Raw genomic sequence first — 20,746 nt, 5'->3', positions numbered from 1 at the left:
AAACTGCGGAGTGTTAGGCTTAAACCATAGTATTGTCCATTCAAAGGTCCACTTACCTGATGTATCATATGCAGAGCTGGAAAAAAGTTATTTTAAAAGGTAATCAATTATTGTTCTGGTGCCCAGATAATGGTTATTGTAGTTAGAATTATATTCAAGGAAGCTCTTTATTTTATCATTATTCAAAAGTACACAAAGTGGTTGTAATTACATTGATTAATTACAGTACATACAGTAGTTGCATTTACATATTTTGATCAAACCAAAAAAGTAGCAGGTACAGCAGAGGTGGGAATCTCTGGCCTTCTGGATAGTTTGGACTTTTAACTCTCAGACATTCTAGCTGGGACTGCTAAAGTTAAGTAACGGTTATGAGAATAATACTCCAAAACACACATACGTTCCAACTATCCTGATCTGGCAGAGACAGTCCTGGTTCTCTGCATGCCATCTCACCTTTTCAGCTGCTTTTACAAATATTCCAGCTTCTCTCTTCCTTCTTTGTCCTCCATTTACTCCAGTTAGTGCAAAGTGAGTTTAAAATACAAAAGAAGTTTGCATTCAATTAACTCAGTAGGAGGCCAGGAGAGGTGGAATGGAGTCTTGCCTTTGCCTGTAAACTCAGGCAAAAGCAAACAGTTGTAGCGTCTCTTAGTGTACCCATTAATTAATAACTTCTGCCTTCTTGACCACACTGTGATGTTGCTGGCATCTGTGGCATGTATGGGGTATGAAGATATGGAGCCAGCATGGTGTAGTGGTTTGAGCTTAGCACTATGACTTTGGAGATCAGGGTTTGATTCTCCACTCAGCTATGGAAACCTGCTGGGTGACCTTGGGCAATTCACATACTTTCAGCCCTAGAAAACCCTGTGATAGTTTCACTTGAGGGCCACCATAGGTTGGAAACAACTTGAAGGCACACAACAACAACGAAGATATGAAAGACCCCAAAACTGCCACCTCCTGTATAGAGAAAAGACTAGCCATTTTTTCTAGGCAAATTAAAGAGGGACATCCATCTGGCAATTCCTCCTTAATAGATGTTCTATAAAAAAAGCAACACAATCTATACTGAATAGACTCAATATACAGTATTTAAAACTCCATAGACAATTTGTTGCTATAGGATAGTGCGTTACCAAAAACCACATGACAGCTACTTTGCAGCAATGTTGGGGCCCTCTTTGACCTTCTCAAAAGTAAAAGTGGGGGGGTAATGATCTGGATTAATATCCTAGAATTGGAGAAATTTACCAGGGGCATAGAGACACAGGGGAAGGCATTGCCCCACTCATACGAATTCTGCCTCTCCCTATGGACTTTTCCTTCAGTCTCTAAATTTCTAGCATTGCAGAATGTAAGGGCTTGTCTCCATGATTTAAATACTCTTAATTGTATCTGAATATAATGCAATCCTTCCACATGCAATATAAATGAATTTAAGCTTTTTGGGCAGTGGCAGGGGGTACTTCTCAAACGCCACAGAAAAAGGTATCGCATCTTTTTTTACCAGAGTATCCATGTATGTATCAGCAAACGTGTGCATTACTGAACATGTGGATGTCTATATATTCACATGGATTCATATGGCTGTACATTTTTGGCAGACAGAGGGTGAATCGTGAATTTGCACAGGAAAATGAAGATCATTAACCATTGGTGTGAATGTGCAAAACTGTGTAGACTAGCCCTAAAACACTGAAAAACATTCACAGCTGGATCTCTTTTGTTTCCTGTGTTTGCATTCAGAAAATCAGGGGGAAATCGGGGGTTTAAACAGTGTTTATCCTGTGAAAATGGTGCAATCGCCATTAAGATTTTCACACACATCATGATTATCCGGGAAATAACCATGGAATAACCAGGCAATAAAAAGCAACAAATCATTCATGGGATTTTGCCATGAATGGTTTGTTGCTGTTTATTGCCTGGTTATTCCCGGTATAATGACTCTTTAATCACGATGTCACATTAAAATCTTAACCACGATAGCATGATTTTTATGGTATAATCACTGTTTAAACCCCTGATTCTCTCTATGTGATAAGTAACATTGCCAAATGTCTGCCCCTTTTCTTTGGATACCCAAAGTATGTTTCTAAATGCCCAAATGAAGTTTTAAGTTACTGTCATGCTATATATTTGGGGCGTGAAAGAAAAATTCAGTGGGGCAGAGTTCTTGCATGGAGGAAACACAGTCATTTTGCCAGCTCCTCTTCTTAATGTTGTGGTGCCAATGTGAACCAGTCCTGCCCCGTGCCTTGAATTTACATGAGAACAAAAGCCTCCACTGTATTTTAAACCAGTTTGCAACTGAAGGGTGTGTGTGTATGACAGCATCTCTTTACAAAGTTTTGCCTTAAAGCTAACTCTCCCCTTCTTCCTCCCCAAAAAACAGAATTAGTAGATGTTTACCCAGCAGGTCAGCTGGGGCTGGGCAATGCACTTCCTCCTGGGTTGGAGTGGAAAAAGCAGCTGCCCAACCTAAACACAAAAGCAGGTGCTACACAACATAAAAGCAAGGAAGATCCGTAGCAGAGAGGGAAGGTGGATGTAAAACTGTCAGGATGTAACTGCCTGGCAGGGAAAGCTGCAACCTCTTTGCCCAGAGGTTGCTGTTGGCTGATGGCACCTTGTATCCCACACTCAGGAGGAGTCTGGTCGCCCTTGCTGCTGGTAAGTGGATGAACCCACATTTCCAAAGGAGAAGGAGAAAGGAGGCGTGGAGTCAATTTACAATTTACAATGAATTTTTTTTAAAAATTTAAAGCTGCTTTCAGTTTCAACTTTGGGAGAGAAAAGTGGTATATAAATAAATATAACAAGGATCATGTCAGGCTGTTGGTTGGCACAATAAGGGATGTTTCCAGGTAATTTTTCAACATGTTTTTAAAGTGCATCTTAATGAGGCATTTTTAACAGGGCTAGGTGGGAAGTTTCAGGTTTTATTCATCTGATGAAATGGGTTTATGCCAACAATAAATAAATAAATAATCAAAGCTTGTTAGTTTTTAAGTGGTCACAAGATTCTTGGGGCGCATCCACACTGTGGAATCGTGCAATTTGTAGTTCTTCAAGGTCTTTAGCCTTCTCTGCCATGTCCTCTGGTCTGTTTTAGGCCCACCTTTTCTATAATGGTAAGCATGCCCTCCATCTATCCCAGTTTGTCAGGAACAGTCCCACTTAATTCTCTGTCATCCCACTTTTGCAGCTGCTTTTAAAATGTCCTGGTTCCACTCTCTTCCCCTTCACTTTCCCCCAGCTTACCTTAGGCTGCATCTGCACTGCAGAAATAGTCCAGCTTGGCACTGCTTTAACTGCCTTGACTCAATGCTATGGAATCCTGGGATTTGTAGTTTGTTGTGGCACAGGAGCACTCTGACAGAGAAGGCAAAATATCTCCCCAAACTACAAATCCCAGAATTCCATCACATTGAGCCGTGGCAGTTAAAGCGGTGTCAAACTGCATCATCACCATCATCATCATCATCATCATTTTCATTGCCTGTCCATGCTTCCTTCCCTAGGATGACTGTATGGGGACAAGAGGTGGGGGTTCTATTGAAGCAGGCAAGGGGTATGTGGATGTTGGTGAGTCCAAGCAGAGTTCTGAATGTATTACACATATGTGTTTGTACTATAAACCTTCACTCTTGTCTTCTGTGATTTAATTGTGTTTATCACAAACAGCATCTATTCAGTGAGCCACCAGATGCTCAAATACACCTGGACAGCAGGTTACAGGTGTGTGACTCTTGTGTGTGATGTGGGGAATATATTTTGTGATAGCAACTCAGGAAGGGCACTCAATAAAAATCACTGTCTTACTCCAGAGTGTACTAGAAATCATTATAAAGGCTGGACAGATGAGAAAATAGAAGAAGGTCTGCTTCCAGGAGAGATTATGCTCTTGCCTTTCATCAGTTTATGGTTCCCTTTTAAAACAAGAGTTAAAGTACAGTATGTACATTGATCTGTGGATAAGTCCACGGATAAGCTTTTGGGGTCAAATTTTGAAGTTGAGGACAAAGAGGGAGAGTGAGAGGAGCAGAGTGAAATTGGGACACTTTAAAATGATGAAAATATGGAGGATTATTCAGGCCTGTCCCTGCCCAATTAGGACAGTTGGAGAGTATGCATTAAAAATCCATTCTGCCACATGATTCATGTAAGACAAAATCCTAAATTTGAAGGTCATTGCCTGCCACCATAAAGAGAGCAGAGAGGGGTCAACTGAAGCACCCATGGGAAAGGAATTCCACCACTTGGGAGCAGCCACCAAGAAGGCTTCCTGTGTCCTCACCAAACATGGTGAGTTGACTTAACTTTCGCAGCCACCCAGAGCCTGTGTCCTTCTCCCTCCACACCATAAAATGGCTACCCGAAATGACACGACATCACTCCCAATGTCCCTAGATATGACCATGGAACCTGCAGGATATATATGGGCCAAATATTGTTTTGTCCCTTATGCCATTGCCCACCCCATTGTAAAAGATAAAGACAGACCACGGTGTTTATTCAACTACATCAGGAGACCCAAACCTGGTCCTGTTTGGAGACTACTCTGTCCCACAAAGGCAAACGCCTTTTTCTGGTCTTTTTTCACTTTGGCTCACCCGAGCCTGTTTAAAATTAATTTTTTAAAAAAATATTATCGTTTGCTTAATTATTTATTTTAAATGTTTGTGTTATTAACTGTTTCAACTTACTTTGTTTTAGGATCTGTTGTTGTGAGCTGCCTTGGATCCCTTATTGGGAGAAAGGCAGGATATTAGGTAGGTAGAAAATAAACTAAGTTACAGATTAGCAGGGATATGACCCTAAATGCAAAATATATGATCCCTCTGGAGGCCTAAAATAATTTCCCCCTCTACATAGGTGCACATACACCTCTCAGAAAACATAGAAAGACGTTGAGATATAGTAAGTGTTTAGCAACATTGGAAAGGAACAGAGAAAAATACAGGAGTCAAAGTCCAAACCACTGATATTACAGAGTACAGTTTGCATATTATGAAGTTGTTGGCCAAATTTGCATGAATAACAACTCACACAGGTAGCCCACCTATATGAACAGGACCAAAGGGTATTCAATAAAAGAAACAATACACAATGGCAGCATCTTACCTTCCAACATTTCACAGATGGAAACCAGAAGATGTGTGGCTAAGCAACATCAGAGTGTGGTTGAGATGGCAAATATTACTTATGAGAAAGAACACACAAGCTAGAAAAGGCTGCATCGGTTTGCTTTTGCCTGAGTCTACAGGGCAAGATTTGGACCTCCCAGTACAAGTCTGACCATGCTCTAAGATCTTTAGAAGAAGGCCTTCTCTTTGTCCTAATGTCATTCCAGGAGTGTTTGGTGAGGACACAAGAGAGAGCCTTCTTGGTTGCTGTACCCAAGCTATGGAAATTCCCTTCCCTGGAAAGTCCACTTGGACCCTTCCCTGTTGTCTTTCCATCCTTTTGGTTTTAAGTGTTGTGGCAGATAAATGGGGGAGGTGTTGTGTTTTTATATTTTTAAATGGTGTTTTAAACTTGTTTTTAATGCTGTTTCAAATTGTTTTAACTTGTTTTTAAAAACAGAAATATAGTTTAATTGTGTTTTAACTTTTGTATTGAAAGTTTTTAAACTGTATTATACTTTGAAAACGTTGTACGCCACCTTGAATCTTGTGTTGGCAGAATATAAATAAACAAATAAATATGAGATCCTACCCCTATCTTCTCTCTCCCTCCTTTTGAGTTGAGTGCAAACTACTTTGAACTCAGTTTGCAGCAAATGAAATAAGCTGAAGAAAAGGGGAAAGCGGGAGGAGGGAGAAACTGGGACATTTTAAAAGCAGCTGAAAAAGTGGGATGACAGAGGGTTAATTGGGACTGCCCTTGTCAAACTGGGACAGTTGAAGGGTATGCAACTTCTGTTAACCAGACCTTCTCCTCCAACCCCCCCCCCCCAAAAATGTTGGAAGCCACCGTCTTTTACAACCTGCCTTTTCTTTGCCAGGTGCTCCTGTTGCTCCTTCTGCCTGGACAACAAGGTGAGCTGCTGCTAAAATGTTGCTCCTAGACTGAGGAGGGGCTCTCTGACAGCTAAGATCATCATTGCTTTTCATTCTATATTTGTATGTATGTTTGCTCCCCACAGAGGCTCCACTATTTTTAGCAAAGGTACAGCAAACAATTTCATGTGCAATTCCCTAACACAAATATGCAGAAAGGGGTGAAAATCACCTGTTGAATTTCTGCCTGGAAGACTACTTTGAGACCTTGGGCAACTGTTTTATCACACATCTCTTTATTTGTAGGGTGCTCAAATCTTCCTGGTGAAGCCATCAAATCCCATCTGCTCTTGGAAGCTAGAAAGGATCACACTTGGTTAGTAGTTCCTGGAAGGCAGGTTGCTAAGGAATACCAGGCCCTGTAGGCTATAATTCAGGGGAAGGCAATGGCATACCACCCCTGAGTATTCCTTGCCTGAGAAAACCCTATGAAATGCATGGGGTCACCATAGGTGAGCAAGGAACCTGAAGGCACACACATCCAGCTTCCCTCATCACAGGGCAAGATGATACATAGGGTCAAGGTTACACCTCTCCCCCATCCCTAATTTACAAAGCTCAATTGGAGATAATGTGGTTGCCCTATGGACCTCTAGAGGGTGGAGCAAACCATACATTGTGTGTGTGTATGTCTCTTCAGTCACTTGTTGACTTATGGCAACCCCATGTATTTCATACGGTCTTCTTAGACAAGGATTATTCAGAGATGGTTTTACGTGCAAATTATATAGAGTTCTAGCTGCAGACTCTTACTTTGGCACCACAGAGATGATGGCGGTACTGTAAAAATAGATTCTTGGAAATGTACAATATAAAAAAGTTTTCCCAGAAAATAATCTTATTACTACAGTTGGTAAGGTCTAAACCAGGTGTAGGCAACCTGCGGCCCGCGGGCCGGATGCGGCCCGGCAAGGCCTTGGGACCGGCCCCTGCCCGGTCCTGCTGCCGATTGCCGCCGGAGCCTTTGGCCTCTCGCGTGAGGGCATGGGGCCTTTGGCCTATCAGGAGGAGGCAGGCAAGGGGGGCAATTGTCTATAGAAGCCTCCAAAACATGCATTTATATTAACATTTTTTAAAAATCAGCAAATTTTTTTGCGTGTCCTCCATTTATTTAAAAAAAATGTCCTCCATTTGAAAATGTTGTCCTACATTCGTCCCGGTTTATTTATTTATTTAATTTTTTTTAAAAAAATATTTAATTATTTAATTTTTGGCTTCGGCCCCCCAGTTGTCTGAGGGACAGCAACCCGGCCCCCGGCTCAAAAAGCTTGCCTACCCCTGGTCTAAACACACTATATCAATATATTCACCTCTTCAGAGTTATAACCACCACCTCTTCCTCTTTAAGTAATATTTAAAGCGAAACATCCTGTATGTGAGATAATCAGTAAATTTCGTTTCCATAATAATAAACCGGTAACATTGGGTAATCATCTCTTGTTTCTTATATATTGCTTAACATAAGCTGCTTTATTTATATAATGAATATTATTATTCCTTTACCTGTTCTTTTCAAAATATCTCACTATTGTACTCCAGTCAGTTTCCCATTTCTCAGTTGATTTGTCCTGGAGGAAATGTGTTAATTTATCCATCTCCATTTGTCCATTTAGAAGACAGATTAGGTTCATGTATGTGTGTATGTATTAGCCAAGAATTAGGGTGGAACAAAGCTGGAGAGTCCAACTCAGATGGGAGGAGGCAGAGATGGAAGATGGAGACGTTTTCCATTCTGAAGAAGCACTGTAGAAGGTCTAGTAGGAAACAAATCTATGAACTTTTTGGCCTGATTTCATTTGAAGAATGTCTCTGTGTGCATGTGTGTGTCACAGTTTGAAAGAGCCACTTTTGGGGACCTTTCTCCCATTACCTATGCTGACTGGAAGATTCTGGGAGTAAAGGTCCAAAAATAATTTTTCCAAGCAGATTGTTGCAAATAGGGATGCAAAATTATTATACAGGTCTACCTCTCTTAACAAAGTCGATGTGTTTATGGGCATTACGTCTTCGGCAGAAAATTTGATACCAGAGTCAGAAAGAACATGGAAAGAATAAGGATAGGTTCCAACACTGCAAAAAGAGCAGTTCAACATATTTCAGCAAACATATCCAAAGCTAACAATATGCATATGTTGAATGAAACAAAAAGGTCAGGTAAGCCATGCATAAGTAAACAAAAACATTTTGAACCGTCTAAAGACCACCTGAAGGCTTCTTCCAAAATACCTCTAGGAATTAGTTCCCTTTCCATTCATCAGCTTCCACTTTCCTTATGATTTCCATTTGGTGGTCAAACATAAAGATCTATGCTTTTTTAACATGTTGGGGGGAGGTGGTGAGGGAGACTTAACTGCTTTCCTTGTTTACTGTTCATATTGGGTTAAATAAGGGAGTCTGGAAGGAGCTGCTTACCTTTCCTGTTGTAGGAAGGCACACACAGCTATGGTAGGATCAGCTAGAATAGATTACCACTTTTTCCCAGTTGAAGCTTTATTGCATTGTTTACTGCAGAAACATTGCTGCAAACCAGCACTGAAAGTCTTTTTTTCTCTAGCTCTCCATTGCCATTCAATCCATGCTGATGAGCTAAAAAAAAATCTAGCTGGACAGAGGACAAGAAGGAAAAAAGGGCAGGTGATGATAAAAAGACTTTGTAAAAAGGTGTTTCTTTCTGGTTTCATTGTCATGTTGTGTACAATCTACAATGAGATTCCACATTGTACATAAATCCACACAGGTTATGCACATTGTGCATAAATCCACATATGTTCCTCTTCCTCTTTACTTTCAATTCTCCCCCTTCCCCTCTCCTCATAGGCAAAATGAAATCAACCACAATAACTACACCGCCCCCTACAACAACTCCTGGTGAGTAAATACAGGTATCAGTCCAACTGGGTCCCTGACATTGCCTTCTTTTTCTTATCCCATTCCAAACCCAAGCTGATACTACCGGATCTGTTGCCTGACAGAGTAATAACACAGACTGCTTTGCTCAATACCCTTTTGCTCAATACCCTTTGACTAACATGGTGGCTGAAGATTGCTTCCATGTCAGCAGAACAGTAAAGCTGTGCTGGGTTTTAGTCCAAACTTTAAAAGACCAAGCCAACTTTCTGGTCCACATCCCTAAAGTTGGTTCAGCACTTGGCTAGCTCCTTTAAAGTTCAAGCCAAGAAGAAATTTGGAGGCGGGGGGGGGGGGGCTTACTGAAGGATGGGTGAAGCCCTAATCCAGCTTTCTCCATCCAGTCTTCTCCAGATATATTGGACTGCATCTTCCATCATGCCCAGACAGCACAGCCAGATCATGGGGATAATGGGAGATCTGATCCAAGAAAGTGGGAGGGTGCCAGTTTGCAGACAACTGCGTTAACCTCAGCCTTTGTTTAATTGCCTTCTCAGATTGCTGGAGAAAACCTGTCAATGAGAACATTGTTGTTGCACTATGCTCTGTAGTCATTGATGCAAATGCCACACAGGTTAAGAGAAGATGGGATACAAGAGCGCAGGATCTGGGCTGTGGCAGCACCACTGATCTTTGCCATGATGACCAATCCAATGTTTCTGTGGTTACAATCTTTCCTCTATTGCCTAATTGCACTGTCTTCATGTGCACAGGTATGTCAAGGGAAAGGCCCGGTCCCATAATCTATCCTGGGGAAAACTAAATTGTGAAAGTAGAATACATTTTGCAATTAAAAAAAACACTACTGAATAAAGTCAGCTCTTCACATTTGCAGCTTTCACTTTTGCAGATTTGATTATTCACATATTGGATTAATATGTTCTCTCTAGGAATCTCTAGGTCCTCCAGCATGACTCTATGGCCAGCTTTTGCCAGAAATTGCCCTGGAGGATGTAGAGATTCCTAGACTACTTCTCGAAACATTTATAGGTCCTCTAACATAATTCTATGGTCAGCTTTTGATGGATGTTGACCATAGAGTTCACTGGAGGACCTAGACATTCATAGAGAGCTATTCTCTCAGGTTTTAAAAAACATTTTTGTTTAATTTGCTATTTTCCCACTTTCATGGGGGTCCTGTGTCCCTAACTCCAGCTGACAGTATATTCATTTCCACGCTTTAAAGCTGGCAATCAAATACAGTGGTGGAAATACTGAACATTGTGTTGCAGTTTCTCCAGCTATAAACTATATCTCCATAATTGTTAATAACATGCCATTTTCTATTTTAGTGAACCAATAAAGGTGGTTAGGTTAATTTATACAGATTTCATTAGCCGAAAGGCGCTTCTTGCTTATTCAGGAAAACATCTGTAGCTGATTAAAATGTTAAATAATTTAAATTGAACCATTTTAGGGTTTAAAATGGGCCTGTGCTTTTTATCTTTTTAAATATGTTTTAATTGTTTTAATGTTCCGTTTTAGTTTGACAAATAAATGTTAAAGCTGTACCCTGTTTTTAATTGGTTGTAAGCTGCCTGGGATCCTGTACAAGGAGAACAAGATATAAATGGAGTAATTTTAAAAATATGGCCATTCTAGACTCCCAAAACAGGTCATTTTCAGCAATAAGGGAGAGGATGGAGATTGCAAAAGAATACCCCCCATTTTCATTTGTCTGTTTGTTTGGTTTTAACTACAATTTACAGAACCATCTGCATATCTTATATCATTGATGTTCCTTCTTCCTATCTTCATAATCTAGATCTGCTCTTCATATGATATTTTTCTGCATGCAAGTTGAACAAATATGGTGATAGAATGCAGCCTTTCCTGACCCCTTTCCCAATTGGGATCCATTCTATTTCTCCATATTCTGCTCTAACAGTAGCCTCTATTTTTTAAACTTTATTTTTATATACAAAATCCATCTAATAAAACATTTCTACAAACATAAATGAAGAATACTTCCAATGTCCTTGTTCAGTATTGTTCTGTATAATAAATTCACTTTGTATAAATGTTGTTGTCTTTGTCTTTCCTTCTTAACTACCTGTCTTTCCTTCTTTACCTATAAACTTCTCTTTGTAATCTAGCATACAAAATAAAACATTTCTAACTGTTACCATTTACAACTTCAAATTTCTAAAACACAATGGTTTATCCCCTTTCTTCTCTCTGATCATAACTTACACATTTCCTTAGTTTGACCAAAAATATAATCATAATCATTCCTTTTTTTAATGACCATTTATGACCCTTTCTTTTTACAGTAATTAATTATCAATTTCCACTCATTTTCCCTTTGCTTTGCCTCTGTTGAAGTAGGAACTGGTTTTCGCATGAGGAGACACACAATGCTGCTGGGTTTCTGATTCTGCCGTTCTCTTTCTATGCAGAACCAAGTTCTATAAAGAAGCTAACTTTTGGGACTCAGACCAACAGTTCCATCATTCTTCACTGGCAAACTACACTTGATTGTTGCCACATGGCCACCAGCAGCAGCCATACAATAGTAGTGGATAACACCTGGAGGAATGGGACAACAAACATCTCAGGGCTGTTACCTGGACAAGACTATAATATGACTGTATACAGAACTCTGGATGAAAGGTGTAGCCAAGGGTACCCCATCAACATGACCACCAGTGAGTCTCCCTGTCACCATTGGCTGGCAACAGTACAAATAACAAGTTTGTTTTTGTGTGAAATCAAGTTATTTCTGACTTATGCAGACCCTAAGGTAAACCTATCATAGGAGTTTATCACATGGGAGGGAAAACAGGATTTAAACTGAAAAAAACCCACAAAAGTGGAATGATTATCAGACGACATCCAAGTTAACGCAGCATTAATCCAGACAGAAACTAGAAAAGACATGTCAAAGCGCAATTGATTTTCAGACAGCATTGGCATTGAAGTACATTAATGCAACATTAACCTGGACAGAAAGTCGACAAAATGCAATTCTTTTTACTTTCGGAAAATCCTGTAAAAAGCGGCTGGTTTTTTCTCTGGGTTAATGATGCGTTGATGCTCATTAACCCCGATGTGTCTGAAAATCAACCCCACTTTTGCCTGTCTTTTGGGGGTTATTTTTCTGGTTTTAAATCCCGTTTCTGAATGGGATGCCTCCGGTGTGATAAACTCCATAGGGTTTTCTTGACAAGATTTGTTCAGAGGAGGCTTGCCATTATCTTCCCCTGAGGCTGAGAGCATGTGACTCACCCAAGCTCACAAAGTGGATTTCATGACTGAGTGAGGAACTGAACCCTGGTCTCCATAGTCCAACACTCAAGCCACATCTGACTCTCAGAAGACCTATACCTAAAAGGCATTAGATGCTGGTTGAAAGGGTAACACTGGGGAATGGAGAACAAAGCAGTCATTCCGCTTCTCAAGTATTAGGACCTGAAAAGTTATTTTTAAAAATGTATCTGGTTCTAGTACTGAGCCCCCAGAGTAGTTAGTTGCATTACAGTTGTATGCTAAAACATAACTCTTTGCTTTCCCATTAATCAAAAATAACTAAATGTCTACTTTAAAGAGTCAAAGTCTGTATGTTACGAGGTGGTTGCCTGTGATACAAAACACACTGTAGTCTCACCTACCTCATTATTTACCCAAGAGCAACAAGAGAGTATAAGATAGCAGCATGAGCCAGCACTTGAACCATGTGATATTCCTCCTCTACCATTTATGGAAGCCATGTCCCTGTAAGTATAAAAATAACTAAAGCATTACTGTTACTCTACAAAAGGAGTGATGTTATCCCTCATTTATATGCAAACATAATGTAAAAGTTATGCTTTTGTTACTGGAAAAAGGAACTAATTGCAGTTAACTCATTCATTGTGACTAATTGCCAGTGGCAGGAGGTTTTCAAATGTTCCAAATGTTTCCACTGCACTTACAATACTAAACAACAACTGCTTGTAAATCTGTCCCCTGACAGCTTGATTTTTCCTTTGCCTCTCAGTGCCTTCTCCAGTTCCAGAAGTCATGATATGGAGTCAAACAGTGGATTCTCTGGAGATTGGATGGACCCAGCCTGAGGACCCTCACGTTGCCACCTATAGCTACAGGATTTGTCTCTCCAACTGCACATCTCCCTCCCAAAACCCACACATTGTGAAGGACCTGGAAGCAGGAGTTACGTACAGAGTTGTGGTGTATGCCGTCACCAAGAACAACATCACCAGCACGGGAAAGGCCATAAACGCCACCACAGGTAGGATGAAGTTGGTCCTGTGTGACAGAAAGGGAGACATGGTGACCAGGACTGGAACCTTCCCACCAGCAAAGTCTATTCATGTGTATTAAAATCCCTCTGGGCCTAGGGTGAAGGTTAGTGGTGTGCCCTGTCCCAAGAGATGCACAAGGTTACTGGGTGCCACTGAGGCCCCTCTGATATCCCATCACACCTTCCACACAATGTCAGCCATTTATCTTTCTCACCTGAGTCTCAGTGTGCCCCATAGCTTTATCTTTGGGAAGGTTAGGTGTGTGTGGAGTTAGCTATATCTCAGAAATATTTTGAAGCTCATCAAAGTACTTCGCCATCAATGGTGATGGAAGAGCTACTTTGTCTCTCTGTGTATGTGTCTATAATAGAGCTTGGAAAAGTTAGTCTATAAACTACAACTCCCAGTATCTCTCAGCTGGGCATCATAGGTCACATAGTAATGCTTCCAAGCTCTGGTTCAAGCAAGCATGCTATGTTAAGTTATTCCATGCTAACAGTGTGGAGCATAGCCCACTTTGGACTTTACCCATGCCCAGTGCTGGCATCATGCACCTTGCTAAGTGCTTACTCTTAGGCTGAAAAAAACTTCTTCTCCATCACAGACCTTCCCTCATTTTTTGCCATTTTTTGCCTGCTGCTTTTCTCTGTCCTTTTGCAACAAGCCTGAGGATATCTCCTCCCAGGTCTTACTTGGAACCATCCAAGGTCCTCTAGCCCCGTCTGAACTCCTTTTAAATTATGAACTTTTTGCCTGGAGCCAAAGAGTGAATGGGAGATGGTACAAACCAGGAATCAGCCACTCACAACCCATGGGCTTCAGGCAAACATGGGAGCTCTCAAGACCTCCCCTCCCAATAAAAATACACCACCAAAATTCATTAGCAGATAGTGCTGAAGAAGTATGGCAACAAACCAGCAAAGTCCTATTCAAAGCAAATATTTTTTGCTTTCTTTAAATGGCTCTTGAGAGCTAGCATGGTGTAGTGGTTTGAGTGTTGGACTACAATTCTCAAGACCCGAGTTTCACTCAGCCATGGAAACCTGCTGGGTGACCTTGGGCAAGTCACAATCTCTCAGCCTCAGGTGAACAGAATCATAGAGTCAGAAGAGACCACAAAGGCCATCCAATCTAACCCCCCACCTTGCAGGAATACACAAAGCATTCCCAACAGATGGCCATTCAGCCTGTGTAAAAACCTCCAAGGAAGGAGACTTCACCACGCTCAGAAATGACTTAAAGACATGATATTCCACTCTCAAACAACTCTCACTGTTAGAAAGTTCTTCCTAATGTTTTGGTGGAATATCTTTTCTTGTAGTTTGAATCCTTTATTCCATGTCCTCATCCCTGGAGCAGCAGAAAACAAGCTTCTTCCATCCCCAATATGACATTCCTTCAATATTTAAACATGGTTATCATGTCACCCCTTAACCTTCTTTTCTCCAAGGTAAACATACCCAGCTCCCTCATTTTGATTGCCCTGCTCTGCAGATGCTCCAGCTTGTCAATAACCCTCTTGAATTGTGATGCCCAGAACTCAACACAGTATTCCTGATGAGGAATATCTGGAAGGCAAAGGCAAAACCCCCTTTGAACAAATCTTGCCAAGAAAACCCTGTGATAGTTCACCTTAGGTTTGCCAAAAGTCAGAAATGACTTGAAGGCACACAACAACAACAATTAGATGACTCACAGCAGTTTGCTGCTAGAGTCTGGTGATCAATAGGGGAAGCCCTGTTTAAAGAAAGCATTTCAATCTGCCAGAGAAATTCAGTTGCACAGTTTGCTGTTGCATTTCAGCAGCATAGCAACACTGGGGAACCGTAGTTCACAGTGTACCTTTGGAGGATAAAATTGGCCCACCATAGCTACCGATGATGTTTCACATCCAACAGATCAACAAAGCAAGCATTATCTCCTCAACTTTTAGTGAAGTAATTCCATACATTTGGTTGCCAGTCGTTACAAGATACCCATGTGAGCATTAAAACACACACACATGGACACCTTTCTGACTGGCAGATGTATGTGTGAATTGCATTGATTGAAAAAACAAACAGTAGAATTGAAATTATGTCTCTATTTTGTCTTTGTGTCCTAATCTTTGATGGCACACTCACATGTGTGAGACATTGCCTACAGTTGCTGCAATCTGGTGATCGCTGTTGTTGTGTGCCTTCAAGTCATTTCTGATATGGTGAACCTAAAGTAAACCTATGATGTGGTTTTCTTGGCAAGATTTGGTCAGAAGAGGTTTGCCATTGCCTTCCCTTGACGCTGAGAGTATGTGACTTGGCCAAGGTCACCCAGTGGGTTTCATGGCCAAGTGGGGAATCAAACCCTGGTATCCAGAGTTGTAGTCTAACACTCAAACCATTAGGTGGTCATCATACATATGTGAAATAAAAGACTTCTTAGCTTCAATGAATACTACTGAAGTGTGTTCATGTGTTCTGTAACCTTCCTGTGAAGTATCCCAACTCATTCTGCAGCTGAATGTTAGCTTCATGTCCTGTCCATAAACATTACCAGAGATGGATTGAGGTTTGGGGGAACCATGACAAATTGTCCTCAAGAGCAGAACTTTCTATTCTAAAAATGCTCCACTAAGATCTTAACTCATGGCAGTACAGTCAGCCCTCCATGTCCACAGATTTTTTTATCCACAGATTTAAGCATCTGTGGCATGAAAATATTCAAAAATGTATACATTCCAAAAAGGAAACCTTGATTTCCAGCAGCATGGCTAGCATTTAGACTTTTTTACTTTTGATCATTTATCGTCTGCAGCAGTCATAAAAGCCAAAGCACATTGGCCGACAGTACAGTTGGTCCTCCTTACCAACAAATTCTTTATCCATGAATTCAACCATCCATGGCTTGAAAATATTTTTTTTAAATATATTAATTTCAAAAAGGAAATATTATTTTACCATTTTCTATAAGGGACACTATTTTATTATGCCATTGCATTTAAAAAGACTTGAGCATCCATGGATTTTGGTATCCACAGGGGATCCTGGAACCAAATGTCAGTGGATACCAGACCCAGTTAGTTTGGGGAGTAGGACAGGAACTGGCGATAGGTCCTGCCATAGAAGTGGAGTCCTGGCAGTTGTGTGATGATACCACCTAGTCTAGTCTGGTTTATGGCTCTGTCTGCAAAGGGGTGCTGCAGGCTGTATTTCAGAGGAAGGAACTAGCGAAACCACCTCTGAGTATTCCTTGCCTAAATAAACTCTGTGAAGTTAATGGAGTCGCCATAAATCAACAGGTGACTTGAAGAAACACACATGCGCAAAGGGTGCTCAGCTGACATTTTCTCCCGTACCTGCAGGGGATGCTGTGTGTTCAGTAAATCTGCTCTTTCTTCAGTTCCAAACAGCCCAAGGAAGATACATGTGAAAAGATGCAGCAACAACAGCTTTTCCATTTCCTGGAATGCTTCAGAAGACAAAAATGCAGAACTCTATAAGTATTGTCTGAGCTGGTTCCCTGAAAACAATCCAGATCTACTGAGGGTGAAGTGTGGAGTGACAGGCTCCAGTTACACCATTGACCAACTCCAACCAGGGCTCCTGTACTCAGTGAATGTGTCCTCCATTATCCATGATCTGAAGAGTAAAGAAATGACAGAAAGGTTCTTGACACGTGAGTGCAGTTGTTGAAAGGAGTGGCAACATGTCTCAAACTACAGGCACCACAGTCTTTACAGTTTCCAATGAAGAGGAGTGGGCACTGGGTTCAAATTTCAATTCAGCTGTGACGCTTTCCAGATAGGATTTTGGGCCAGTCATGTAACATACCTATCTAACACACCTCGCAGGGCTAACACACCTTGCGGGGCTCTGGTGGTAATAAAATGGGAAGTGGGGAAAGACCCAAAGATGTTGCTCCAAGGAAGCAGTGGTGTCAGCAGGGTTGGCGTCACATGGTGTGCTAATTCATGGTGTCACCATTCCCACTGACCTCCTCCCATACGACATCATACAGAATCCGTAGCAATATATTTTGTTACTCATAAATTGCAATTCCCATATATCACTGAATGTAATGGTAATTGCTGAGACATGGACAACTAGCAAAATTAAAACTATGCCTTTAAATTACAATATCATACGCACAAAATATATTTACATGTACAAAGTTTCATGTGTTTAAAGTGAAAATTTGGTAAGATGTAAGTTTTTAAAGAAAAATTGAAAATAATAAAAAAATATTTTTAAAACAATTAAAATTTAATTTTTAAAAAACCCTGCGGCCTCTCCTTTCTCCTTCCACTCACTGCACTCATACCATCCATTCAGCATCTTAAAAGAACACAAGGGAACATCACAGTCTGTTTATGCAAAAAGATAGATATTTGGGGAGCAGTGGTGTCACCCCAGTTTAGGGTGTACTCTGATGCACTTGCACCTCCAGAGTGACGCCTCTGGCTCTTAGCATTATATAGGAAATAATCTGTGTTCTTTCACGCTACACATTATGACATTATAATTGCACTTTAATTGCCAGGGCTGCATTCTATTGAATCCTGGGATTTGTAGTTTGGTGGACACTGGGGATATTAGAATATTAGAATACCAACCCCAGAATTCCACAGGATAGAGCCATGTCAGTTAAAATAGAATCATAAATCTATATTTGTGTAATGTGAACAGTACTACAATGTGGTGGTCAGAGTGTTGAACTGAGGCTCAGGAGATCCAGGTTCTAGTCCCCCCACAAAGTCATGAAACTCTCTGGGCCAGTCACTTTCTCTCGCAGGATTGTTGTGAGGAAGCAGTGGAGCTCATTGGGGGAAATGCCACCAGGGCAAATTTGGGAGAGAAATATAACTAAGGAATGAATAAATAATAATATGAAGGCTAGGATGTAAAAACTGATAGTAATGAGAAATAATATTTTTAAACAATGCTTAGATATTTAACAGTAGCCAATGCAATGGCCAAGATCTGATCATTAATCCCAACTAGAACAGAGCCACTGAATCAGTGGGCTTTACATAACTGTTGATCTACCAGTTTCTCATTGACTCAATGGGCTTGTTCTAGTTGGATTTGGAATTGAAATTGAGCCCATAAAAGCTTTCCAATTAAAAGCTGAGGACCAATATGTTTTTAAAGCCTTCATAAAAGCAGCTACAGATGGAGATAGTTTCATAAGCCCTAAAGATAACAGATTCTGTCTGATCTTGGAAACTAAGCAGGGTCGGCTCCAGTTAGTATTTTGTTGGGAGGCCACCAATGAACACCAGGTGCTGTAGACTGTATTTCAAAGTAACTAATGGAGAAAACCATCTGTGAGGATTCCTTGCCTAATAAAAGGCTATGAAATTCATGGGGTCACCATAAGTTGACGTGTGTCACTCATTGGTTTCCATGGCCAAGCACGGAATCAACTCCTGATCTCCAGAGTTATAGTCCAGTGCTCAAACCACTATGCCACACTGGCTCTCATAAGAGGTCATAAGAAATCAAGCTGCTCAAGAGCTATAGGGCATCTGGGGGCCTTTCACAATTATAGTGCTATAATTCACTTTAGGGCCTAAATACCCCAAAGGCACCAGTTCCCACCTGATCTTACCTAAGCAGGGTCAGCCCTGGTTAGTACTTGGGGGAGATCAGCATGAATACCAGTTGCTGTGGACTATATTTCAAGCGAAGGAACTGGCAAAACCACCTTTTATTGTCTAAGAAAACCCTATGTAATACATAGTGTGTGTGTGCCTTCAAGTCACCTGTAAACCTATGGATCCCTATGTAATACATGGCGACCCATAGGTTGACAGGTGACTTGAAGGTGCGCGCGCACACACAGACACAGACATAGGGGTCTTCATTGAAAAGAGGTTCTCCCCAACCCCTGTCAACCTTAATGGTTTTAGCAATGGGCCAGTGTGTGGGGACTCAAAATGATCGTAAAACATGGGCAGGTTTAAATGGGTATTGGCAATTCTTCCAACAATTTGTACACAAACTGTTTAAGTCTCTAAAAGTCAACACACATGTATCTTTAATAATTGTGCAGAAGAGCAACAAATGCTGCATTTCCCACTTTTACATATCCATCCAAGGTATAGGAGCCTGGTTCCTTGTTTCCCCTGGCACCCCTAATCTATACAGAGAAGCGGGGGACTTTATGTTCATGGGAGAAACTGTGTCTGTGCTTTAAAAAGATGCCTTTTACCAAGCAGAGCTTGGGACAGTGACTTTTTGGACTTCAAAAAAAGTAGCTTGCAAAATTAACTTTTGAGAATTATAATATACAGTATTTCTTTTAATATCTTTCTTTCAGCCCCCTGCCCCCCAACTCATTTCAACATCAAAATGATTAACCAGACAGTGGCTAGGTTCACCTGGGAGACTCCAAGCTCACCTTTCAGTAGCTACCAGCTTAAGTGGAAGAGTTGGGCCGACTCCAAAGAAAACCAAACCAGTCTCCAAAACAGTTCCACAGACGCCGTGTTGAGCGGGCTCACTCCAAGTACCAACTACACTTTCACACTCTTAAGCCTGACAAAATGGAAAAACCTGACAGAACGCAGCACTGAAGTCCAGCAACATGGAGCCACAAGTAGTTATCCTCAAGACGGAGAAAGGAAAGGGAGGTGGAGAAGGGGACAGGGGCTGGTCTCACTGAAAGGGGATAAGAATCCAACAAGGAACCATGGCTTGATGCAAGGAAATATTTGCTTAGCAGTAGGGGTTCTGTAGAAGGCAAGGTTTGAGAGGGGAACTTTGTACCAATGTCTGGAAGTGTTACTTCTTTGGATACTACAGCTCCCAGAGTCTCCAGTGGACATTCTGGCTTTGGGATTTCAGTGAGTTGTAACATCTAGAAAAGTGCCTTTCAAAATTCTGCAAAATACACACAGCATAACTTTTGTTAATGCAGAATTGAAAGACATAGCAGTGTTTGTCTGGAAAACCAGTATGCAAGGAGATCTTGTAGCACCGTTGAGACAAACTGAAAGAAATAAGTTGGTATCATTAGCTTTTGTAGGCTTGAGCCTACTTCTTCAGATGCATGCTTGGCCAAAACCAAGTGTGCATCCTAGGAAGTAGGCTTAAGCTTACGAAAGCTCATGCTGCCAACTTCTTTCTTTCAGTTAGTCTCAAAGTGCTACAAGGTACTTTTATTAATGTGGTTCTGAGGGCTAAATTACAAATTGGAAAGTGTGAATTCTAATAAAACTAATATAAGCTGCCTTTGCAGTCTGTGTTGGGAGAGAGGTGGGATATAAATAAAAAATGAAAATGAATAGATGAATAAGTAATAACTGTGGACATAACTGTGGTTCACCTCTATTTTGTAAAGTTGTGAACATATGAATTCATTTAATAAAACAATTGTCAATTGAGAATGCGAGCAAGAGAGAAAGCTGATACTGATACTGAAAAAAGTACTTTTTTAAACATAGCTTCCAAAATTCCCTAGTCAACATGGCCACTGATCACGATGGCTGGGAGATTCTGAGGGCTGCGATCTTAAATGTAACTTTCCCAAAATCTGGAGGAA

General features: G+C 40.9%; 1 protein-coding gene across 1 annotated transcript in view; it reads left to right on the top strand.

The window, feature by feature from the left end:
• The first annotated feature begins 8,864 nt into the window (after positions 1-8,864).
• Positions 8,865-20,746, top strand: part of PTPRH (protein tyrosine phosphatase receptor type H) — a 28,501-nt gene continuing 16,619 nt past the window's right edge. The window contains exons 1-6 of the mRNA XM_089480940.1: positions 8,865-8,939; positions 9,476-9,691; positions 11,378-11,626; positions 12,958-13,209; positions 16,601-16,876; positions 19,523-19,801. Coding sequence (XP_089337066.1) covers positions 8,894-8,939; positions 9,476-9,691; positions 11,378-11,626; positions 12,958-13,209; positions 16,601-16,876; positions 19,523-19,801 — 1,318 coding nt within the window. The 5' untranslated portion in view covers positions 8,865-8,893. The remainder of the gene's footprint in view (positions 8,940-9,475; positions 9,692-11,377; positions 11,627-12,957; positions 13,210-16,600; positions 16,877-19,522; positions 19,802-20,746) is intronic.

Source organism: Sceloporus occidentalis, unplaced genomic scaffold, assembly GCF_023333645.1.
Source record: "Sceloporus occidentalis isolate IW3139 unplaced genomic scaffold, rSceOcc1.0.p SCAF_14, whole genome shotgun sequence".
In the NCBI taxonomy this organism is placed as follows: Eukaryota; Metazoa; Chordata; class Lepidosauria; order Squamata; family Phrynosomatidae; genus Sceloporus; species Sceloporus occidentalis.
This window is presented reverse-complemented; position numbering and strand designations above follow the sequence as displayed.